The sequence below is a fragment of the Salmo salar genome, chromosome ssa17, assembly GCF_905237065.1.
Source record: "Salmo salar chromosome ssa17, Ssal_v3.1, whole genome shotgun sequence".
In the NCBI taxonomy this organism is placed as follows: domain Eukaryota; kingdom Metazoa; phylum Chordata; class Actinopteri; order Salmoniformes; family Salmonidae; genus Salmo; species Salmo salar.
The window spans coordinates 1681369-1703654 of NC_059458.1; the positions used below are offsets into that span (position 1 = coordinate 1681369).

A 22286-nucleotide genomic window follows, 5' to 3' on the forward strand; every position below is an offset into this window, starting at 1 on the left:
GTCTGCGGTCAAGCGACCACCCCTCATCACTGTCAAACGCTCCCTAAAACACTTCAGCGAGCAGGCCTTTCTAATCGACCTGGCCCGGGCATCCTGGAAGGATATTGACCTCATTCCGTCAGTAGAGGATGCCTGGTTATTGTGCTTTCCTCACCATCTTAAATAAGCATGCCCCATTCAAAAAATTTGAACCAGGAACAGATATAGCCCTTGGTTCACTCCAGACCTGACTGCCCTTGACCAGCACAAAAACATCCTGTGGCGTACTGCATTAGCATCGAATAGCCCCCGCGATATGCAACTTTTTAGGGAAGTTAGGAACCAATATACACAGGCAGTTAGGAAAGCAAAGGCTAGCTTTTTCAAACAGAAATTGGCATCCTGTAGCACTAACTCCAAAAAGTTCTGGGACACTGTAAAGTCCATGGAGAATAAGAGCACCTCCTCCCAGCTGCCCACTGCATTGAGGATAGGAAGCACTGTCACCACCAATAAATCTACGATAATTGCTAATTTCAATAAGCATTTTTCTGTGGCTGGCCATGCTTTCCACCTGGGTACCCCACTGGCTCCAGGTCATCTATAAATCGTTGCTAGGTAAAGCCCCGCCTTATCTCAGCTCACTGGTCACCATAGCAGCACCCACCCACAGCACACGCTCCAGCAGGTATATTTCACTGGTCACCCCCAAAGCCAATTCCTCCTTCGGCCGCCTTTCCTTCAGGTTCTCTGCTGCCAATGACTGGAACGAACTGCAAAAATCACTGAAGCTGGAGACTCATATCTCCCTCACTAGCTTTAAGCACCAGCTGTCAGAGCAGCTCACAGATCACTGCACCTGTACATAGCTCATCTGTAAATAGCCCATCCAACTACCTCATCACCATATTGTTATTTATTTTTGCTCCTATGCACCCCAGTATCTCTACTTGTACACTCATCTTCTGCACATCTATCACCCCAGTGTTTAATTTGCCATACTGTAATAATTTCACCACTATGGCCTATTTATTGCCTCACCCCCCTTATCCTACCTCATTTGCACACACTGTATATAGGCTTTCTCTATTGTATTATTGACAGTATGTTTGTTTATTCCATGTGTAACTCTGTGTTGTTGTTTGTGTCCTACTGCTTTGCTTTATCTTGGCCAGGACGCAGTTGTAAATGAGAACTTGTTCTCAACTAGCCTACCTGGTTAAATAAAGGTACTTAAAAAAAAAAAATGAATTCCACAAAATTATGCAAATTGACCTTTAGACCAATAAGCATGAGCTCAAATGTATTTACATCTACAAGTATTTCCATAAATTATTTAGCAATGGTATTTATTTGGTATTTTTTTACAGCCAAATTGTGGGTGGAGAGGACATTTAAAAAAAATAAAATAATCCTGCAATTCTACATTCTGCCATGGGTGGAGAGAAGTAATGTGCAATTTTACAACTAATTTCCTGCAAACCTACCCATTTTGCAATTCTACCCATTTTGCGACCGCTTATGTCGCTTATGCCTGGAACTGGCCGTGTGTGTGTGTGTGTGTGTGTGTGTGAAGACTGAATGAGTTTGTATGAGTATTGAGTAAGCCTTACACACCCTTTTGATTTCAAAATTCAACTGTTGTTCCACATCTCAAATGATAGGCTGCTACATCAACAGTATCAAGAGGCCATTCAGAGTTCATTGTGGTTTTGACTACTCTCTCTCTCTTTCCGTGTGTTGAATGTTTCTTGGTTGGCTAGCTGCTGTGATAATAATAATAATAATCTATAAAATATTAAGTTGACAGACACAATCAATTCCTTATTCTACATGATGAAGAGGACTGCCTGTTCTGTATAATATGGTTCTTTCTGAGCATGCTTTGTCACTTTGCACCCTGACCCCACCCTGAATAGAAAGACCCTGGCGAGTCAAGAGTTTCTTGTTGGTTTATTTTTATGTTGTTGTTTTCTCAATGTTTCCTTTGACAGATGTTGGATGGACTCCGTCGGCGGCATGGCTCTCGCCCCTCCCCCGACCCCTGTCACTCAACTTCACCACCTTCTCAGCCCCGCCCCAAGCCATGATGTGGACAATAGCGATCATCCAATCAGGAGGTGAGGATTAACTCCAAGGATTAACATTCAGGGTGGTCATAAAACTATAGCCAGTCTGAAATCAACCCCAAGCCCGATTCCTTATGTAGTGGATGGCAGATGATACTACGGAGAGTTGCCCTACCATCTCAATGGTACACCTAACATGCAATAACTGGAAACTTGAAAAAAAATGATGGGTGTAAGCGATAGGGCAGAAACTCCAGTTTGCATGTCAAAGGGTAAGATTTGACCATATTGCTTATAGTTATCCAATCCTTACCCACCTGTCCCTACTCCCTCTAAGGATTGTATAAATGTGCAACACATCTGGCCTATTGGCTAATGGGTATTTGAACTTTGATCCATTGACTGTGTGTAACATTTTGCTGGCCTTACGCAACATTGCTGAGTTGTTTCATCAGTTAATACTGAAAAGTTCTGCACCAATGGCTAAAGGGAGTAATCAAAAGAAGAAACTGTGTGTGGGGTTTTGTGGGTGAGGTATAGTCAAACACACACAGAGAGAGATCAGAACAGCACAGAAAATGTGGTTACACCCTGTGTGTGTAGTGTTTGTGTGTGAGTGTGTGTGTGCTTGTGTGCACGCATGTGTGTGTGCATGCTGGTGTATATGAGCTTGTTTCTATGTCTATCCAAATGCCTATGCGTACTCCATGCCTGTGTGTGTCTGTGAGAGTGGGAGTGGGATGTTGAAGAGGTCTATTGTTCAGTGGTCTGGTGTCAGCAGACTTCTCCTGGACTGTGTGGGTTTGACCAGAAACACAAGCATTTATTCACACTGTACTTTAACCACTCCACCGATCAGAATACACATTTTCAATCCGTTTCACCAATCAGACAACCTCTAACCTTCTAACCAACCAGACTTCAACCCTTTAACTTCCCTCACTAATCATATCTCTGTATTTTATCTCTTTTCTGTGAGGTAATTTCCACTTCTGTCTTTTTAGTCCTTCTCCCATCAGAGCATTGCTTTCTCGTCTCATTCCCGGCCATGTTGCCCATAACCAATGATACAGGGTCAGATCGTTTTCATCCTACTACCGCTTAAGGTTACGATTGGGGGTTGGGTAATCTGATCCAAGATCTGTTGTTAACCTCAAACTGTCTTATGCTTCTAACAGGAGAGCCTAGAAGCCTAGCGAGGCTACTTCCTTTATCCTAGCTTGTCTCGCTTCATCTTTTGTCCCGCGATACATCTCTTACCATGCAGGAAACCGTCTCTCATTGTGCCTTATTGTGTCACTGTTTCCTGTCCCTGTTTTTGTTGTCAAAGAGCTAGACCTCTTCCTGTTAAGCTCATGGTGTCACTATCAGGTAAACAGCAAAAATTATTTTATTAGTTCCCTTTCTCTGCGGTCCCATATGCATATGCATTTAATTTTGTGCTGTGAATGAATTTATTGTATTTGTATGTCTGCATGTATCTGTGTATCAGTGGAGGCTGCTGAGGGGAGGATGGCTCATAATAATGACTGGAACAGAGCAAATGGAATGGCATTAAACACATGGAAACCATGTGTTTGATGTATTTGATACCATTCCACTAATTCCGCTCCAGCCAGGGGAGGGGGGAGCAAGGAAATGGTATTGTTTTTTTTTCTCCTGAGTCCTCAGACAATAAGCAATAATCACAGACCATGGCCCCGCCTTCTTCCTCCTCCACTCACCCCTCTCTCTCTCTTCTCCTCAGTGTCTCATTGAGTCTTCTGCTCTGGTCTCTGCCTCGTCCAGATGCACAGTCTCTCTTCCGTCTTTCACTTTAAACTCTTGGTTCATACCCTTTGCTTCTCTTCACACCCCCGCTCCTCTCTCTATTCCCCTATTTGAATTATCTCCTTCTTGTTCCGTTTCTAGTCTTTGCTGTAGCTCAATGCTTAGTCTGCTGTCTTTCTCTCTCTCCTTCCGTCATGAGAACTCTGCACAGGCTGAAGTTGATGAGCTCTCCCAGTCTTAGTGAGCTAGGAAAGAGTGAGAAGGGATCACCGGAGGAGAGAGGAGAGAAACAGAAGAGGGCTGGGGCCAACGCTACCTGGAACAGGTATGCTGCAGTGCTTGAGATGAATATTAAATATCATTTAATGGGCAAATGGAATCTGAGTGGTACATGTTGATGTTTGTGTGTGTGTCCACTAGCATCCACAATGCTGTCATTGCCGTCTTCCAGAAGAAAGGTCTGGCTGACAATGAACTCTATGTCCTCAACGAAGGCGTCAGGTGAGTTACAAACACAAGCAAACACACACAAATCTGTTTGCTAGCATGGCGTTTATCTGCCACTTGTGTGTGTGTGTGTGTGTGTGTGTGTATGTGTGTATATGTGTGTTTGTGGGAGGCCATGTGGTCTTGCCAGATATCTCATTATCTTTCCAGACCAGACCAGAACTGTCAGTTCTGTCATGTCAGCCTCGATTACAGCCCAGTAAACAACTGAAGTCACGCATATCACACACTATAGAAGAAAACCAACAGGCCAGAGAGCTGAGTCAATCATACACAGCAAATTCTTCCGTGTTAAACACTGGGCCAGTGTCTTTATGGGTCCACACTTGAAGGTGTGATCGTTAGTCTGAACCAGGTCTGTGTTTGATCATTTCATTGTAGAGGTGGATGAGGGGCCTCTGGCGGGTTGTTTGTGTTGTTGGGTGGTTCTTGGCTGTTCACAGGTCTTGGCATGCCTCCCCACTGATTACCTCGTGGCCCCCTGTACTGACTTGGTGATAGAATTGAGGGTGCTGGGAGGGGTGAAGATGGTTTGGAGGGTTCGGGGGTCTGGGCTGAGGCTAGCTTGCTGCTGTGCGGGATTATGGGTAGGGAGGGCTAAGGAGGATGGATCTGGGCCACTAAGGAGCAGGGGGAGGAGTTATCATTTGGTAATTTTTGACCTGGGGTTTGATGGGGGTGGAGGTGGCTAGGAAGGGATTTGTTGGGATGGGGCAGAGAGAGGGGCCGGCAGGGGTAGGGGCTGTTTCTGGAGGGTCTTGGATGGTGACAGGAGTGAAACATATCGGGAAGTGGGTTGGGCATTACCTGTGGAAAGGTCTGGTTCTGGGTCTTCATTGTTGTTGTCTGGTGTGGTTGGGATTTGGGTTAGGGTTGGTGGCGCTGGCCCTTGCCCTTGCCCTGCCGGCATAGGAACAGTTCCCAGGTTGCAGGGGCGTGTGGAGGTACAGTCTGAGTTGGGATACTTGTCTTTACAGATCTTGCAGATGATGGCTGTGCAGGCTGCAGCCAGATGGTCCAGTTCCTGCCGTAGTAGTGGACGGAGCCTCTGTTGTTCCCCAGCGTGATGGTGCTTGGGAGGTGTTGGACTCTGCCCACTCAGGTTGGGTGTGGTCTTAACTGGACCAGCCATTTTTGTGCCCCAGTCCAGGACCCTCCTAGCCACTGACTTGAGGGTGGCGAACCTGCTTATCCAAACATGCGTGTCATAGTCCTGGATGCATTCATTGTTAACCGTACTGTAACTACGTTGGATTCTGTGTTGGAAAGGAGGTATGCTCTGATTCTGTTAAATGAGGCTGAATCTTTGCAATTTCTGAATTTTTACCAAAAGTGTTCTAGTGACTGGGGGGTCTTGAAACTAGCTTCAAATGATTACTGTGGCCCCTGGGGTTTCACCAGGCAGTTCCTGCTGAATTCCAGGCAGGTCATAGTTTCTGGTCTGGCGGTTATGGTTGCTGCTCCTCAGCGATTGGTGGCTCTGTCCTCAGCAGCCTCCTTGTTGGGGATCAGCTTTAGCCTCACCGTGTTGTAGCAGCGCATCGCTCCTAGGTTCATCCCAGCCATCTTGCTCAGGTGGGTGTTGTTTTGGGTCTTGATGATGTCTGGTCTGGTTGTTGGTCTGCACCAATCCTACTACTCCGTAATATACACAGAGGTGAAAGTATATTTAATTTCTTCCCGGTACGGGATCTCCTATTGTCCATAAATTTTTTTCCTCAGCAATCTGCACACAATAATACCCCATAACGAAAAAGCAAAAAAACAGGTTTTTAGAAATGTTTGCAAATGTTCAAAAAATATACATTTACATAAGTATTCAGACCCTTTGCTATTAGACTCGAAATTCAGCTCAGGTGCATCCTGTTTTCATTGATCATCCTTGAGATGTTTCTACAACTTGATTGAAGTCCATCTGTGGTGAATTCAATTGATTGGACATAATTTGGAAAGGCACACACCTGTCTATATAAGGTCCCACAGTTGACAGCATGTCAGAGCAAAAACCAAGCCATGAGGTCGAAGGAATTGTCTGTAGAGCTCCGAGACAGGACTTTGTCGAGGCACAGATCTGGGGAAGGGTTCCGAAAATGTCTGCAGTTTTGAAGGGCCCAAGAACACAGGGCCTCCATCATTCTTAAATGGAAGAACTTTGGAACCACCAAGACTCTTCCTGGAGCTGGCCGCCTGGCCAAACTGAGCAATCGGGGGCCACTCTGACAGAGCTCCAGAGTTCCTCTGTGGAGATGGGAGAACCTTCCAGAAGGACAACCATCTCTGCAGCACTCCACCAATCAGGTCTTTATGGTTGAGTAGCCAGACGGAGCCACTCCTCAGTAAAAGGCACATGACAGCCCGCTTGGAGTTTGCTCAAAGACACCTAAAGGACTCAGACCATGAGAAACAAGATTCTCTGGTCTGATGAAACCAAGATCGAACCTTATGGCCTGAATGCCATGCGTCATGTCTGGAGGAAGCCAGGCACCATCCCTACTGTGAAGCATGGTGTTGGCAGCATCATGCTGTGGTAATTTTTTTTTCTGCGGCAGCGATTGGGAGACTAGTCAGTGTCGTGTCTTTGGCTATGCCGGATTAAGTGATATGACATGCTAACTTATAAAATGATTTCTCTGTAATTAATATTACCCGATTAAGCTAATCATGTAAATGTAATTAACTAGAAAGTCGGGGCACCACGGAAGAGCGTTTATAGAGCTGTTATCTTCCGAATAAACTCTTAAAATACTTAGTAATATTTTACATCGATAGCAGTCAATATTAACCCTTATCTTATTTTCAGTCTCATAATGAAAGTTGTAAATTCTTGGCTATCTTCACGAACCCTGGCTAACAAGTTGAATCAGCAATACAAAATTGGGTTTAATTATTTATTTACTAAATACCTAACTAATCACACAGAATTACAAATACACCGAATACAAATGATGTCATACAGAAAACGTCCTAGTGGACGGAACCTGTATGAAAGCTGGTTACACAAAGGAAAGGGGGTTGGGCTTGAATGAAAAAGCGGGAAGATTTAGGAACAGAGAAACAGCAGCTAGGCTATCGTAAATACATTATCTTATGCATTCTAAATTACCGCCCATTTGGAAAAGGAAAATGCAATAAATATTTACTCTGAGCTGCGCTCGGTAGATTGGTCGTAGATGCTGGCCGGGTTGGCCAACAGATCTTCCTGTAAACTCTTAAGAATGTCTCTGGTGGTAAATTGGATACGTGGTGGTATCTTCGTCCGTCTGTTAGACTGGATCCGTCGTCCGTCCTTTCCTAGCCCACGTTAGCAGCGGCTAGGAAGTATCACTTCTGTAGTGAATAAGCTCAAAGTTCATACCATTCGCCACCAAAGCTCACGCCGAGGTTGGCTTAGTTCTGTACTTGACATGTGTGTCCTTCTAACGTAGAGGCTGCAGACCTCACGTGCTGGAACAACGTGGTTATCTTTTCGTCAAAGGCTTATATAGTGGAGGGGGGGGGAAGGATGTGTTTCATCGTTTATAACCCCTGTCTCTTCACAGGGTTGGGCCACTGATCGAGCAGGGCACTTTCCTTATGAAAACCCAATTCTCTCATTTGGAAGCTAAAATTACATTTAATCTCCTAACAAACAATTTCCATATCAAACATTTCAATTGCATAACAATTCCATGTGACTCTGATAACTAGAGGGTGGATACTTTCCCAGGTACAGTTTGTCGTCCTGTCATCAATCATGTCTCAATGACAACTGAAATGAAATCCATACTCATTACGTTATCAAGCATATTTCCAACTGGTTTTATTAACAAAATATGGTTCCTTTCCCCATTTGTTTGATGTTCCCAGACTCTCTATATTTAACACAGACTATTCAAGTCCTTCAGTAGATTCAGAGAGGGGAAGGGAGAAAGGTATTTATGGGGGGGGGGGGGGTCATAAACCTTACCCACAGGCCAACGTCATGACATCAGGATCGAGGGAAAGATGAACGGAGCAAAGTACAGAGAGATTCTTGATGAAAACCTGCTCCAGAGCGCTCAGGACTTCAGACTGGGCAAAAGTTCACCCTCCAACAGCACAACGACCATAAGCACACAGCCAAGACAACACAGGAGTGGCTTCGGGGACAAGTCTCTAAATGTCCTTGAGTGGCCCAGCCAGAGCAGACTTGAACCCGATCGAACATCTCTGGAGAGACCTGAAAATAGCTGTGCAGCTACGCTCCCCATCCAACCTAACAGAGCTTGAGAGGATCTGCCGAGAAGAATGGGAGAAACTCCCCAAATACAGGTGTGCCAAGCTTGTAGCATCATATCAAAGAAGATTCAAGGCAGTAATCGCTGCCAAAAGTGCTTCAACAAAGTACTGAGTAAAGGGTCTGAATACTTATGGAAATGTGATGTTGTGGAAATTCTTACACAGGGACATTCAAAGTCAATCTTAAATGAATCATTGTTTATTGTCAGCGTGCTGGAGAGGTTCCAACCAACTCAATGCACCATAGTACACATGTCAAGCAGAAACTCTGCCTGGGCAGATCCAGCAGTTGTCTTATATACGGCTATACACAGACATGTTATTTGCATGATTTAGCATAATTAATTAATCATTACCGTTTTGTTTAAGTCATGTGACAGATCTGGTTCATAACATGTGACAGACCAATACCTCACGAGGCTTCTTCTCTCTAAGCTGAGACCTTGAAACAGAAATATTTTGTTCGTTCTCAAAACAAGGTCTGGGCGTACTGCCAAATTGCAGCTACTGATAGTGAGGATTTGTACAGTCAGCCACTTGCATTAACACAGAAATTGTTATTAGAACAGCACATGAATAGATAATCTTAGGAACTCATGGCAGGTTGAATTACAGGTTCAGATAGTAGAGGGGAGATGGGGGAACATATGGAAAACAGTATATAAAGCCACTCTACATGTAACCGAACAAGGGAGTTTCAATTGAAAGTACTACGTCGTTTTTTTTATGAGCCCTGATAAAGTTAATATAATTAAAATGAATATCAGTAAAGTGTTGGAGGCAGTGTGGACAAATAGGTACTTTATCACATATTTTGGCAATGTCTGAAAATCCAGTCTTTTTGGTTTGAAGTTTTCCATGTTATACAGGACATCACAGGTATTATTATTCAACCAGACCCATGTCATCTCCTTCTAGGTATTGTTCCTGTGGATACACTCCAACCCTCCCCACTTAAATTGATAGATTATCTTTTAGCAGCAGCAAGGAAATGTGTAACAAAATGCTGGAAAAATTAACATGCACCCTCAAAAGATATTTGGTTAGGTCTATGCGGGGAACTTGCTGACATGGAGAGAATTACATCAATCTTGCAGCATAGACAGCATAGATATGAAGGTGTCTGATAAGAGTTCCTGTCATATCGTAAGGGTCTTATTCTGTAATTTCTGGGCTTGTTGTTTGTTTTTGTGTGACTTAATCCAAATTGTATACTTATTCAGACTCTTGAATAAGCACTTAATAGGGTCATTTTGTTTTACGTGAATTTGTTGTTTTTTATGAAGTTAAACATGTGCATTTTATGACCGAATGTAAAAATTAAGTGAAAAACGTTTTTTTTTTCTTCAAGTTTCTCCAAGTCGCCAGGACGGTACATTTTCTTTATGTGCTCTTGAATAAAAATGTATGTAAAAAAAGAAAAGAACGAATATTACAGTTCCCATTACAGTGGTATTTCAGTTTAATTTTTAATACATTTGCAAAACTTTCTAAACATGTTTTTGCTTTGTTATTTATGGGGTATTGTGTGTATTTCTATGAGGAAAAAATGTATTTAATCAATTTTTGAATAGAGCTGTAAAGTACAAAATGTGGAAAAAGACAAGGGTTCTAAATACTTTCCGAATGCACTGTATACCATAAGGCCTTACTCTGATGGCCATGTTTTACCCTAACACAGTGGCGTTTGGAACCTCCTGGTTTACAGGCCACATCAGGCCTGCAAGTCACATTATACTGGCTTGCAAAGTGATGTATAATTCCTATTGGAATCCAGCCAGAGTGGACATATTTGGACATTTTAGTCACCCGCAACCTGCATTCAGAATGACTGTCATGGTTAGTAACGTTGATAAAGGAGACTAGCTAAACCATTTAAACTGGAACAACCATTTCAGTAATGGATGCAATAAATATAAGTAACTGATTAAATAAGTTTATTTTTTGTATTGTTTTATCTTTGTATGGCATAAGATTAATCAATAAATGAACATGTAAAAACAGATTTTTTTATATATATCTGCAGTAGAGCATGCTGAGAAATATGATAACGAGGGCCGTGGTTTTGATGGAATGTTTTACTCTCCACAGAGAAACTGACACAATCACACTGTCACACTCAACACTTATTAACACCAATACTGGGGTTCTTTGTACACCACTGAGTGTTAATTTCACTCCTGAATCAACACTAGAAATGTTACACTGAAAAATGAATACTAGGTAAAACTATCCAGTTTGTTGTGTAGGTGTCACGTCCTGACCATAGAAAGCTTTTATTTTCTATGGTAGAGTAGGTCAGGGCGTGACTCGGGGGCTAGTCTAGTTTATTATTTCTATGTGGGGTTCTAGGTTTGTTTTTCTATGTTGGTGATTGTGTATGATTCCCAATTAGAGGCAGCTGGTAATCGTTGTCTCTAATTGGGGATCATACTTAAGTAGCTTGTTTTCCACTTGTGGGTTATGGGATATTATTTATGTTTAGTTGCCTGTTAGCACTGCATTGTCGTCACGGTTCGTTTGTTCTTTTTGTTTTGTCTTTGCTTTTTGTCTTTGCTTAAGTTTCACTATTAATAAATGATGTGGAACGCTACTCACGCTGCACTTAGGTCCGATCATTCCAACGAACGTAACTGTAGGGTCTAGACCTAACATTGTTTCAATATACAGTATCAGTCAAAAGTTTGGACACCTACTCATTCAAGGGTTTCTCTTTATTTTTACTATTTTCTACATTGTAGAATAATAGTGAAGACAACAAAACTATGAAATAACACATATGGAATCATGTAGTAACCAAAAAAGTGTTAAACAAATCAAAGTATATTTTAAATTTGAGATATTTCAAAGTAGATCCAAAGTAGATACTTCCACCATTTGCCTTGATGACAGCTTTGAACACTCTTGGCATTCTCTCAACCAGCTTCACCTGGAATGCTTTTCCAACAGTCTTGAAGGAGTTCCCACATATGCTAAGCACTTCTTGGCTGCTTTTCCTTCACTTTGCTGTCAAACCCATCCCAAACCATCTCAATTGGGTTGAGGTCGGGTGATTGTGGAGGCCAGGTCATCTGATTCAGAACTCCATCCATCTCCTTCTTGGTCAAATAGCCCTTACACAGCCTGGAGGTGTGTTGGGTCATTGTCCTGTTGAAAAAGAAATGATTGTCCCACTAAGCACAAACCAGATGGGATGGCATAAACCAGATGGGATGGCATATCGCTGCAGAATGCTGTGGTAGCCATGACAGTGTCACCAGCAAAGCACCACACACCATCATACCTCCTCCTCCATGCTTCACGGTAGGAACCACACATGCGGAGATCATCCGTTCACCTACTCTGCATCTCATAAAGACACGGAGGTTGGAACAAAAAATCTCAAATTTAGACTCATCAGACCAAAGAACAGATTTCCGCCGGTCTAATGTCCATTGCTCATGTTTCTTGGCCCAAGCAAGTCTCCTTCTTCTTATTGGTGTCCTTTAGTAGTGGTTTCTTTGCAGCAATTTGACCATGAAGGCCTGATTCACGCAGTCTCCTCTGAACAGTTGATGTTGATATGCATCTGTTACTTGTGAACTCTGAAGCATTTATTTGGGCTGCAATTTCTCTTTGCTTATTTGAGCTGTTCTTGCCATAATATGGACTTGGTCTTTTACAAAATAGGGCTATCTTCTGTATACTAACCATACCTTCTCACAACACAACTGATTTGCTCAAACGCATTCAGAAGGAAAGAAATTCCACAAATTAACTTAAGGCACACCTGTTAACTGAAATGCATTCCAGGTGACTACCTCATAAAGTTGGTTGAGAGAATACCGAGAGCGTGCAAAGCTGTCATCAGGGCAAAGGGTGGCTACTTTGTAGAATCTCAAATATAAAATATATTTTGATTTGTTTAACACTAAGATTACTACATGATTCCATATGTGTTATTTCATAGTTTTGTTGTCTTTATTATTCTACAATGTAGAAAATAGTAAAAATAAAGAGAAACTCTTGAATGAGGTGAGTCCAAACTTCTGACTGGTACTGTATACTTAGCACTGGAAATAAACATGAACAGTACGTTTAAAAGAGAAAGCTGGGTTGCACAATACCCAGATATCATGCAGTTGTATGAGACTTACATTCCTTGGTGTCAATACATGTAACTACACATGAGTAATTTATATATACACAAAAGTATGTGGAATTCGGCTATTTGAGCCACACTTGTTGCTGACAGGTGTATAAAATCGAGCACACATCCATGCAATTTCCATAGACAAACATTGGCAGTAGAATGGCCTTACTGAAGAGCTCAGTGACTTTCAATATGGCACCGTCATAGGATGCCGGCTTTCCAACAATTCAGTTTGTCAAATTTCTGCCCCGGTCAACTGTAAAGGCTGTTATTGTGAAGTGTAAACGCCTAGGAGCAACAATGGCTCAGCCGCGAAGTGGAGGGCCACACAAACTCACAGAACAGGATCGCAGAGTGCTGAAGCACGTTGCACGTACAAATCGTCTGTCCTCGGTTTCAACACTCACTACCGAGTTCCAAACTGCCTCTGGAAGCAAAGTCAGCACAAGACCTGTTCTTCAGAGCTTCATGAAATGGGTTGCCGTGGCCGAGCAGCTGCACACAAGCCTAAGATCACCATGCGCAATGCCACGCATCGGCTGGAGTGGTGTAAAGCTCGCCGCCATTGGACTCTGGAGAGGTGGAAACGCATTCTCTGGAGTGATGAATCACTCTTCACCACCTGGCAGTCCGACGGACGAATCTGGGTTTGGTGGATTCCAGGACTCAATGCATAGTGCCAACTGTAAAGTTTGGTGGAGGAGGAATAATGGTCTGTAGCTTTATTTCATGGTTCGGGCTAGGCCCCCATAGTTCCATTTAAAGGGAAATCTTAATGCTACAGCATACAAAGACATTCTAGACGATTATGTGCTTCCAACTTTGTCTCAACAGTTTGTGGAAGGCCCTTTCCTATGGCAATGCCTCTGTGCACGAAGCGAGGTCCAAGGAAATAAATAATAAGTATTCAAAAACACCCCTACGCTAGTCTACCTGCTTCAAGCACAGCTAGCTAGCTAACTAACCAATAAAATACAGTGGGTGGTCCGCCCAGTTCTAACTAGTGTATTTAGACACTGTTTTCCTATGTGTAATGTAGGCCCATGGGCGACTGGTCTTGGTACCCCCTTTTCCCACCATCAAACAAACAGTCAACACTTTAACAAAGCAATACTCACAGGTACCGGACAAATGTGCCAACGACCAAAACAAAAGAGAGATCTCTGCACACAAAGAGAGAGGGAGAGATTCAGAGAGATTGAGTGACACAGAGAGATCGAGCTACAGAGAGAGAGATTGAACTATTGAGAAAACTACTGACTGGGTTTTTAAACCAAGGGAAAGGGGATGTGATTGGTTGAGGGAAAAGGAGCAGGTGTCTTGGTTGGTGACTGATTGGGGAATGATGATTGTCACCTGTGAGGGGAGAAGGAGAGAAAAGAAACACAGGATACTCACACAGGATACCTGTATCCGTAACACTCCCACCCTTAAAAGAGCAACCCTAGGGGGATTTACAATAAATACTCACAAGATCAAAGAGGGTCAACCTCACGAAACATACAAAAATCATTTTTACACACGAGACAAAGCATCTGCTAACACATTATCAGAACCCTTTTTTGTGGCGTATCTCCAAATTATAATTCTGCACAATAAGCGCCCAACGCATAAGGCACTGGTTCTGGTTGTACATTCGGTGGAGAAACACTTAGGGGTTATGATCAGTATATACGATCACTGGTAGGGCACTAGAACCAAAATACACTTCAAAGTATTGCAAAGCTAACAACAAAGCTAGAGCTTCTTGCTCGATGGTTGCATAGTTTGCTTGACATTTGTTACATTTTCTTGAAAAATAACCTAGGATGATCCACTCCATTCTTGTCCTGCTGCAGTAGAACAGCACCAGCACCTCTGGCACTGGCACTAGCATCTACTTCAAGTTTAAACGGCCGTTCAAAATCCAGAGCAGCAGTAATACAGGGGTATTACATAAGAGTGCTTTAGCAGTATCAAAAGCTACCTTACAGTCCGGGGACCACTCAAACGATCTAGCCGGACTGAGCAAATCGGTCAAGGGAGCAACTACCGCAGAGAAGTTTTTACCGAAACTACGGTAGTAGCCAACCATCCCTAAAAAGCGGCATAGCTCTCGTCTGGTGGTAGGTGCGGGAAATGCAGTGATAGCCAAGACCTTCGCATCAACAGGGTGCACCTGTCCATGGCCGACCTCTTTGCCGAGATAGGTAACAATAGCCTTCCCAAACTCGCACTTTGCCAAGTTCAGAGTTAGAGAAGCAGCTGCCAAACGCTCACATACTACCCTTAGAGAGTTAACATGATCTGACCACTCAGACAAATAAATCACTAGATCATCAAGGTATGCACTACAATTGGGAACGCCAGCTAATACGGGCGTTAACCAGTCGTCGGAAAGTGGCTGGTGCATTCCGCATCCCAAAAGCCATGACAGAGTATTGTAGGAAGTTGTCTGGGGTCACAAAGGCAGAAATCTCAGAACCACGTGAGGTTAACGGAGCCTGCCAGTAACCTTTTTAAGAGGTCCAACTTTGTTACATAAGTAGCAGCACCAACAGTGTCGATACAGTCGTCCAGTCTGGGTAACGGGAATGAATCTGGCATTGTGACAGAATTTACCTTTCGATAATTCGTACATAACCTGGACGTACCATCAGATTTAGGAACCAGAATGCAAAGAGAACTCCAAGGGCTTGAACTTGGCGTAGTCAGGTCGTTCTCCAACAAATATCTCACTTCATCCCTCATTATCTTCCTCTTAGAAGCGTTGACACGATATGGGTGTTGCTTGATAGGGGCAGCATTTCCAACATTAATGTCATGTTCCAACACGTTTATGCGAGTAGGAACGTCATTAAAGAGACATGGAAAACTGTGTAGTAGCCTCACAATATCGTCGGCCTGTCCGTCCGTTAAATGAACCAGACCTGACTGGAGAGACAGCAGCATTTCTGAGTTGGGCAATCTCACGCACTGCTGCTGAGTATTGCGCAACTCTAATCCATCTCCATCAACATCATTAATATGACAGTCCACTATCATAGAAGTAGAAGAGACTAGAGGTCGACCGATTATGATTTTTCAACGCCGATACCGATTATTGGAGGACCCAGAAAAAACGATACCGATAGCTCTTTTTTTATTTGTAATAATGACAATTACAACAATACTGAATTATCACTTATTTTAACATAATATAATACATCAATAAAATCAATTTAGCCTCAAATAAATAATGAAACATGTTCAATTTGGTTTAAATAATGCAAAAACAAAGTGTTGGAGAAGAAAGTAAAAGTGCATTATGTGTCATGTAAGAAAGCTAACGTTTAAGTTCCTTGCTCAGAACATGAGAACATATGAAAGCTTGTGGTTCCTTTTAACATGAGTCTTCAATATTCCCAGGTAAGAAGTTTTAGGTTGTAGTTATTATAGGAATTATAGGACTATTTCTCTATACGATTTGTATTTCATATACCTTTGACTATTGGATGTTCTTATAGGCACTTTAGTATTGCCAGTGTAACAGTATAGCTTCCGTCCCTCTCCTCGCTCCTACCTGGGCTCAAACCGGGAAAACATCGACAACAGCCACCCTCGAAGCATTGTTACCCATGTAGAGCAAGGGGAACAACCACTCCCAGAGCATCACTCTCAGAGCGAGTGACGTTTGAAACGCTTATTAGCGCACCCGCTAACTAGCTAGCCATTTCACATTGGTTACAGCAGCCTAATCTCGGGAGTTGACAGGCTTGAAGTCATAAACAGCGCAATGCATTGTGGAGGGCTGCTGGCAAAACACACGAAAGTGCTGTTTGAATGAATGCTTATGAGCCTGCTGGTGCCTACCATTGCTCAGTCAGACTGCTCTATCAAATCATAGACTTAATTATAACATAATAACACACAGAAATACGAGCCTTAGGTCATTAATATGGTCGAATCCGGAAACTATCACGTTTATTCTTTCAGTGAAATACGGAACCGCTCTTTAATCACCACTTCATTAAGTCAGGATTCCTATTGACTTAGCCATGCCCATCTAACATTTCCTCATCTCCCACCCTTTCTAATGCGACTATCCCCGATGCTTCTCCCTCTTTTCCCCTGCCCCGCTACAAAGTTTCTCCCTGCAGGCAGTCACTGAGTCAAGGAAGTCCTTCAACTTACCAAAACCATCTGGGTCAGATGGTTTAGACCCTTTCTTTTTAGCCCCAAAGCCGATTTAACCTTTTAACCTGTCACAGATTCATTAAAAGTTCTTAACTGTTATAGGCCTATTTCTATTTTGCCCTGTTTATCAAAAGTGTTGGAAAAACTTGTCAATAATCAACTGACTGGCTTTCTTGATGGCTATAGTATTCTCTCGGGTATGCAATCTGGTTTCCGCTCAGGTTATGGATGTGTTACTGCAACCTTAACGGTCCTCAATGATGTCACCATTGCCCTTGATTCTAAGCAATACTGCCATTTTTATTGACTTGGCCAAAGCTTTTGATACGGTAGACCATTCCATTCTTGTGAGCCGGCTAAGGAATATTGGTGTGTCTGAGGGGTCTTTGGCCTGGTTTGCTAACTACCTCTCCCAAAGAGTGCAGTGTATAAAGTCAGAACATCTGCTGCCTCAGCCACTGCCTGTCACCAAGGGAGTACCCCAAGGCTCAATCCTCGACCCCACGCTCTTCTCAATTTACATCAAGAACATAGCTCAGGCAGTAGGAATCTCTCTCATCCATTTATATGCAGATGATACAGTCTTATACTCAGCTGGCCCCTCCCGGGTTTTGTGTTAAATGCTCTACAACAAAGCATTCTTAGTGTCCAACAAACTTCTGGCGCAGGCGTTCCGCTAGCGACCCACCTCGACAACATCCGGTGAAATTGCAGAGCGCCAAATTCAAAATACAGAAATACTCATAATTATACTCAAGATTAACTTCTTGTTAATCCAGCCGCTGTGTCAAATTTCAAAAAGGCTTTACGGCGAAAGCATACCATGCGATTATCTGAGGACAGCGCCCCGCTTACAAAAGCATACAAACATTTTCAAGCCAAGTAGAGGAGTCACGAAAGTCATAAATAGCGATAAAATGAATCACTTACCTTTGAGTTTCATCTGGTTGCAGTCACAAGAGTCCCTGTTACAGAATAAATGTTTGTTTTGTTCGATAAAGTTCCTCTTTATGTCCCAAAAACTCTGTTTTGTTGGCTCATTTTGTTCAGTAATCCACTGGCTCAATGGCGGTCACAACATGCAGACGAATACATCCTAATAGTACCGGTAAAATTCGTTGAAACATGTCAAACGATGTTTATAATTAATCCTCAGGTTGTCTATTGTCTAAATAATGGATAATATTGCAACCAGACAATAGCGTATTCAATAGAAAGGAAAAAGAACGAAGGGCGCGCAATCGGTCACGCGCGCAAACGAGCTCTGCTTGATTCTGCATGCCACTTACAAAATGGTCTCATTCTTCCTCATTTTTCAGAAAACAAGCCTGAAACAATGTCTAAAGACTGTTGACATTTAGTGGAAGCCATAGCAATCGGGGTCCTAACCATTTAGGTACTCTATAGGCATTCAATTGAAAACTACACACATCAAAAAAATCCCACTTCCTGGATGGATTTTGCTCAGGTTTTCACCTGCTATATCAATTCTGTTATACTCTCAGACATTATTTTAACAGTTTAGGAAACTTTGGAGTGTTTTCTATCCAAATCTACCAATTATATGCATATTCTAGCTTCTGGGCCTGAGTAACAGGCAGTTTACTTTAGGCACGGTTCTCATTCAGATGTCGAAATACTGCCCCCAAGCCATAACAAGTTAAAGTAACTAACTTTGGCCTTCCGGATAGCCAGAGTGGACTTATTTCTAATTTGCCTGAACAATAGCCAGTCAGCCTGAGTATGCGTGTGCCAAACCTTTCGCCAAATGCAATTCTTGAAGTGGAGTAACTCTGCAAGATCCTGGTCGAACCAGGGGCTGAACCTGTTTGTATTTTTTTTTTTTATTATGGGGGCGTGTTTGTTAACAATACCACTGAAAATATCAAAATGAAGGTCCAAGCATCTTCGACAGAGGGGATCAAGCTGATTCTATACCAATTTACAGAGGCCAGTTCATGAAGGAAGGCTTGCTCATTAAAGTTTTTTAGCAAGCGTCTATGACAAATCAGGACAGGTCGTTTCACTGAGCAGCCATTACGAACACAGGCTGAAAACAGTGATCACTATGGTCATTACAGAAAACTCCAGACTTATACCAATCAGGATTATTTGTGAGGATAACAGAGGAGAGTAGCCTTTTCTGGGAGTTTGGAGTCATACCTTGTGGGATTGGTGATAATCTGAGAAAGATTTAGGGAGTCCCATTGCTTTAGGACTTGGTCAGGTGGTTTAAGAATGTCCCAGTTTAGGTCACCTAGCAGGATGAATTCAGACTTAGTGTAAGGGGCCAGGAGAGAGCTTAGGGCAGGTAGGGTACAGGCCGGTGCTGATGGAGGACGATAGCACCCAGCAACAGTCAACAAAGTTTAATGCTTAAAACCAAGTTTAATGCTTAAAACCAGCAAATCAAATTGTTTGGTGATAGACTTGGTAGAGACAACTGAGCACTGAAGGTGATCCTTGGTAAAGATTGCCACTCCCCCACCTTTGGAAGATCTGTCTTGCCGAAAAATGTTATAACCAGAAAGGTTAACCTCTTACATCTAGATGTTCCGCTAGCGGAACACCTGCTCCAAATCCAATGATGGGCGTGGCGCGAAATACAAATTCCTCTAAAATCCGAAAACTTCAATTTTTCAAACATATGACTATTTTACAGCATTTTAAAAGACAAGACTCTTGTTAATCTAACCACACTGTCCGATTTCAAAAAGGCTTTACAGCGAAAGCAAAACATTAGATTATGTCAGCAGAGTACCCAGCCAGAAATAATCAGACTACCCATTTTTCAAGCTAGCATATAATGTCACAAAAAACAAAACCACAGCTAAATGCAGCACTAACCTTTGATGATCTTCATCAGATGACAACCCTAGGACATTATGTTATACAATGCATGCATGTTTTGTTCAATCAAGTTCATATTTATATCAAAAACCAGCTTTTTTACATTAGCATGTGACGTTCAGAACTAGCATACCCCCCGCAAACCTCCGGTGAATTTACTAAATTACTCATGATAAACGTTCACAAAAAGCATAACAATTATTTTAAGAATTATAGATACAGAACTCCTCTATGCACTCGATATGTCCGATTTTAAAATAGCTTTTCGGTGAAAGCACATTTTACAATATTCTCAGTAGATAGCCCGGCATCACAGGGCTAGCTATTTAGACACCCACCAAGTTTAGCACTCACCAATATCAGATTTACTATTAGAAAAGTTTGATTACCTTTCCTGTTCTTCGTCAGAATGCACTCCCAGGACTTCTACTTCAATAACAAATGTTGGTTTGGTCCAAAATAATCCATCGTTATATCCAAATAGCGGCGTTTTGTTCGTGCGTTCTAGACACTATCCGAATGGTAAATAAGGGTGACGCGCATGGCGCATTTCGTGACAAAAGATTTCTAAATATTTCATTACCGTACTTCGAAGCATGTCAACCGCTGTTTAAAATCAATTTTTATGCCATTTTTCTCGTAAAAAAGCGATAATATTCCAACCGGGAATCTGTGTTTCGGCAAAAAGAGGGAAAAAGAGAAAGACGGGGGCGGCCAGTGCACGAGCCTAAGCCCTTTGTCCTCTGATAGACCACTTAGCAAAAGCGCTCGTGTGTTTCAGCCAGGGCTTTGAATTACGTTTTTCAGCTTTTTCCCGGGCTCTGAGCGCCCATGGAAGACGTAGGAAGTGTCACGTTAGAGCAGAGATCCTTTGTAATGGATAGAGATGGCAAAGAAGTTCAAGAAATGGTCAGACAGGGTACTTCCTGTACAGAATCTTCTCACGTTTTGGCCTGCCAAATGAGTTCTGTTATACTCACAGACACCATTCAAACAGTTTTAGAAACTTTGGAGTGTTTTCTATCCAAAGCTAATAATTATATGCATATTGTAGTTTCTGGGCAGGACTAATAATCAGATTAAATTGGGTACGTTTTTTATCCAGCCGTGAAAATACTGCCCCCTAGCCATAACAGGTTAACATCAGTATTCAAAACATTCTTCCTTAACCACGTCTCAGTAATGACCAGCACATCTGGATTGGAGCTGTGAACCCACACTTTCAATTGATCCATTTTAGGTAATACGCTTCTAGTGTTAACATGCAGAAAAACAGGCTTTTATGAGAGCAGAAATAAGTGAAGCAGATATCAGAGCACAAGTCAGAATTGGGGCTAGCATCAGTAGGTGGGCCAGGGTGTACATGCACATTTCCAGATATCATCGACAGTAATACAATCAAGGCACGGCATAGTACAGGGATTCACTGCTTTAGCACACTCCGCCAACCCGGATGTCCTAGCCGTGTCTGAATCCTGGCTTAGGAAGGCCACCCAAAATCCTGAAATTTCCATCCCTAACTATAATATTTTCCGACAAAATATACTGCTCAAAAAAATAAAGGGAACACTTAAACAACACAATGTAACTCCAAGTCAATCACACTTCTGTGAAATCAAACTGTCCACTTAGGAAGCAACACTGATTGACAATACATTTCACATGCTGTTGTGCAAATGGAATAGACAACAGGTGGAAATTATAGGCAATAAGCAAGACACCCCCAATAAAGGAGTGGTTCTGCAGGTGGTGACCATAGACCACTTCTCAGTTCCTATGCTTCCTGGCTGATGTTTTGGTCACTTTTGAATGCTGGTGGTGCTTTCACTCTAGTGGTAGCATGAGACGGAGTCTACAACCCATACAAGTGGCTCAGGTAGTGCAGCTCATCCAGGATGGCACATCAATGCGAGCTGTGGCAAGAAGGTTTGCTGTGTCTGTCAGCGTAGTGTCCAGAGCATGGAGGCGCTACCAGGAGACAGGCCAGTACATCAGGAGACGTGGAGGAGGCCGTAGGAGGGCAACAACCCTGCAGCAGGACCGCTACCTCCGCCTTTGTGCAAGGAGGAGCAGGAGGAGCACTGCCAGAGCCCTGCAAAATGACCTCCAGCAGGCCACAAATGTGCATGTGTCTGCTCAAACGGTCAGAAACAGACTCCATGAGGGTGGTATGAGGGCCCGACGTCCACAGGTGGGGGTTGTGGTTACAGCCCAACACCGTGCAGAACGTTTGGCATTTGCCAGAGAACACCAAGATTGGCAAATTCGCCACTGGCGCCCTGTGCTCTTCACAGATGAAAGCAGGTTCACACTGAGCACGTGACAGATGTGACAGAGTCTGGAGACGCCGTGGAGAACGTTCTGCTGCCTGCAACATCCTCCAGCATGACTGGTTTGGCGGTGGGTCAGTCATGGTGTGGGGTGGCATTTCCTTGGGGGGCCGCACAGCCCTCCATGTGCTCGCCAGAGGTAGCCTGACTGCCATTAGGTACCGAGATGAGATCCTCAGACCCCTTGTGAGACCATATGCTGGTGCGGTTGGCCCTGGGTTCCTCCTAATGCAAGAC

General features: G+C 43.0%; 1 protein-coding gene and 1 pseudogene across 1 annotated transcript in view; both read left to right on the top strand.

Annotated features, from left to right (window-relative positions):
- LOC106561341 (E3 ubiquitin/ISG15 ligase TRIM25-like) overlaps nucleotides 1–22286 on the top strand; it is a 552627-nt pseudogene that overhangs the window by 197469 nt on the left and 332872 nt on the right.
- The window catches only part of LOC100286559 (proline-rich protein 5), a 31433-nt gene continuing 11120 nt past the window's right edge, over nucleotides 1974–22286 (top strand). The window contains 5 exon segments of the mRNA XM_014125165.2: nucleotides 1974–2010; nucleotides 2013–2054; nucleotides 2057–2099; nucleotides 4018–4143; nucleotides 4239–4319. Coding sequence (XP_013980640.2) covers nucleotides 1974–2010; nucleotides 2013–2054; nucleotides 2057–2099; nucleotides 4018–4143; nucleotides 4239–4319 — 329 coding nt within the window.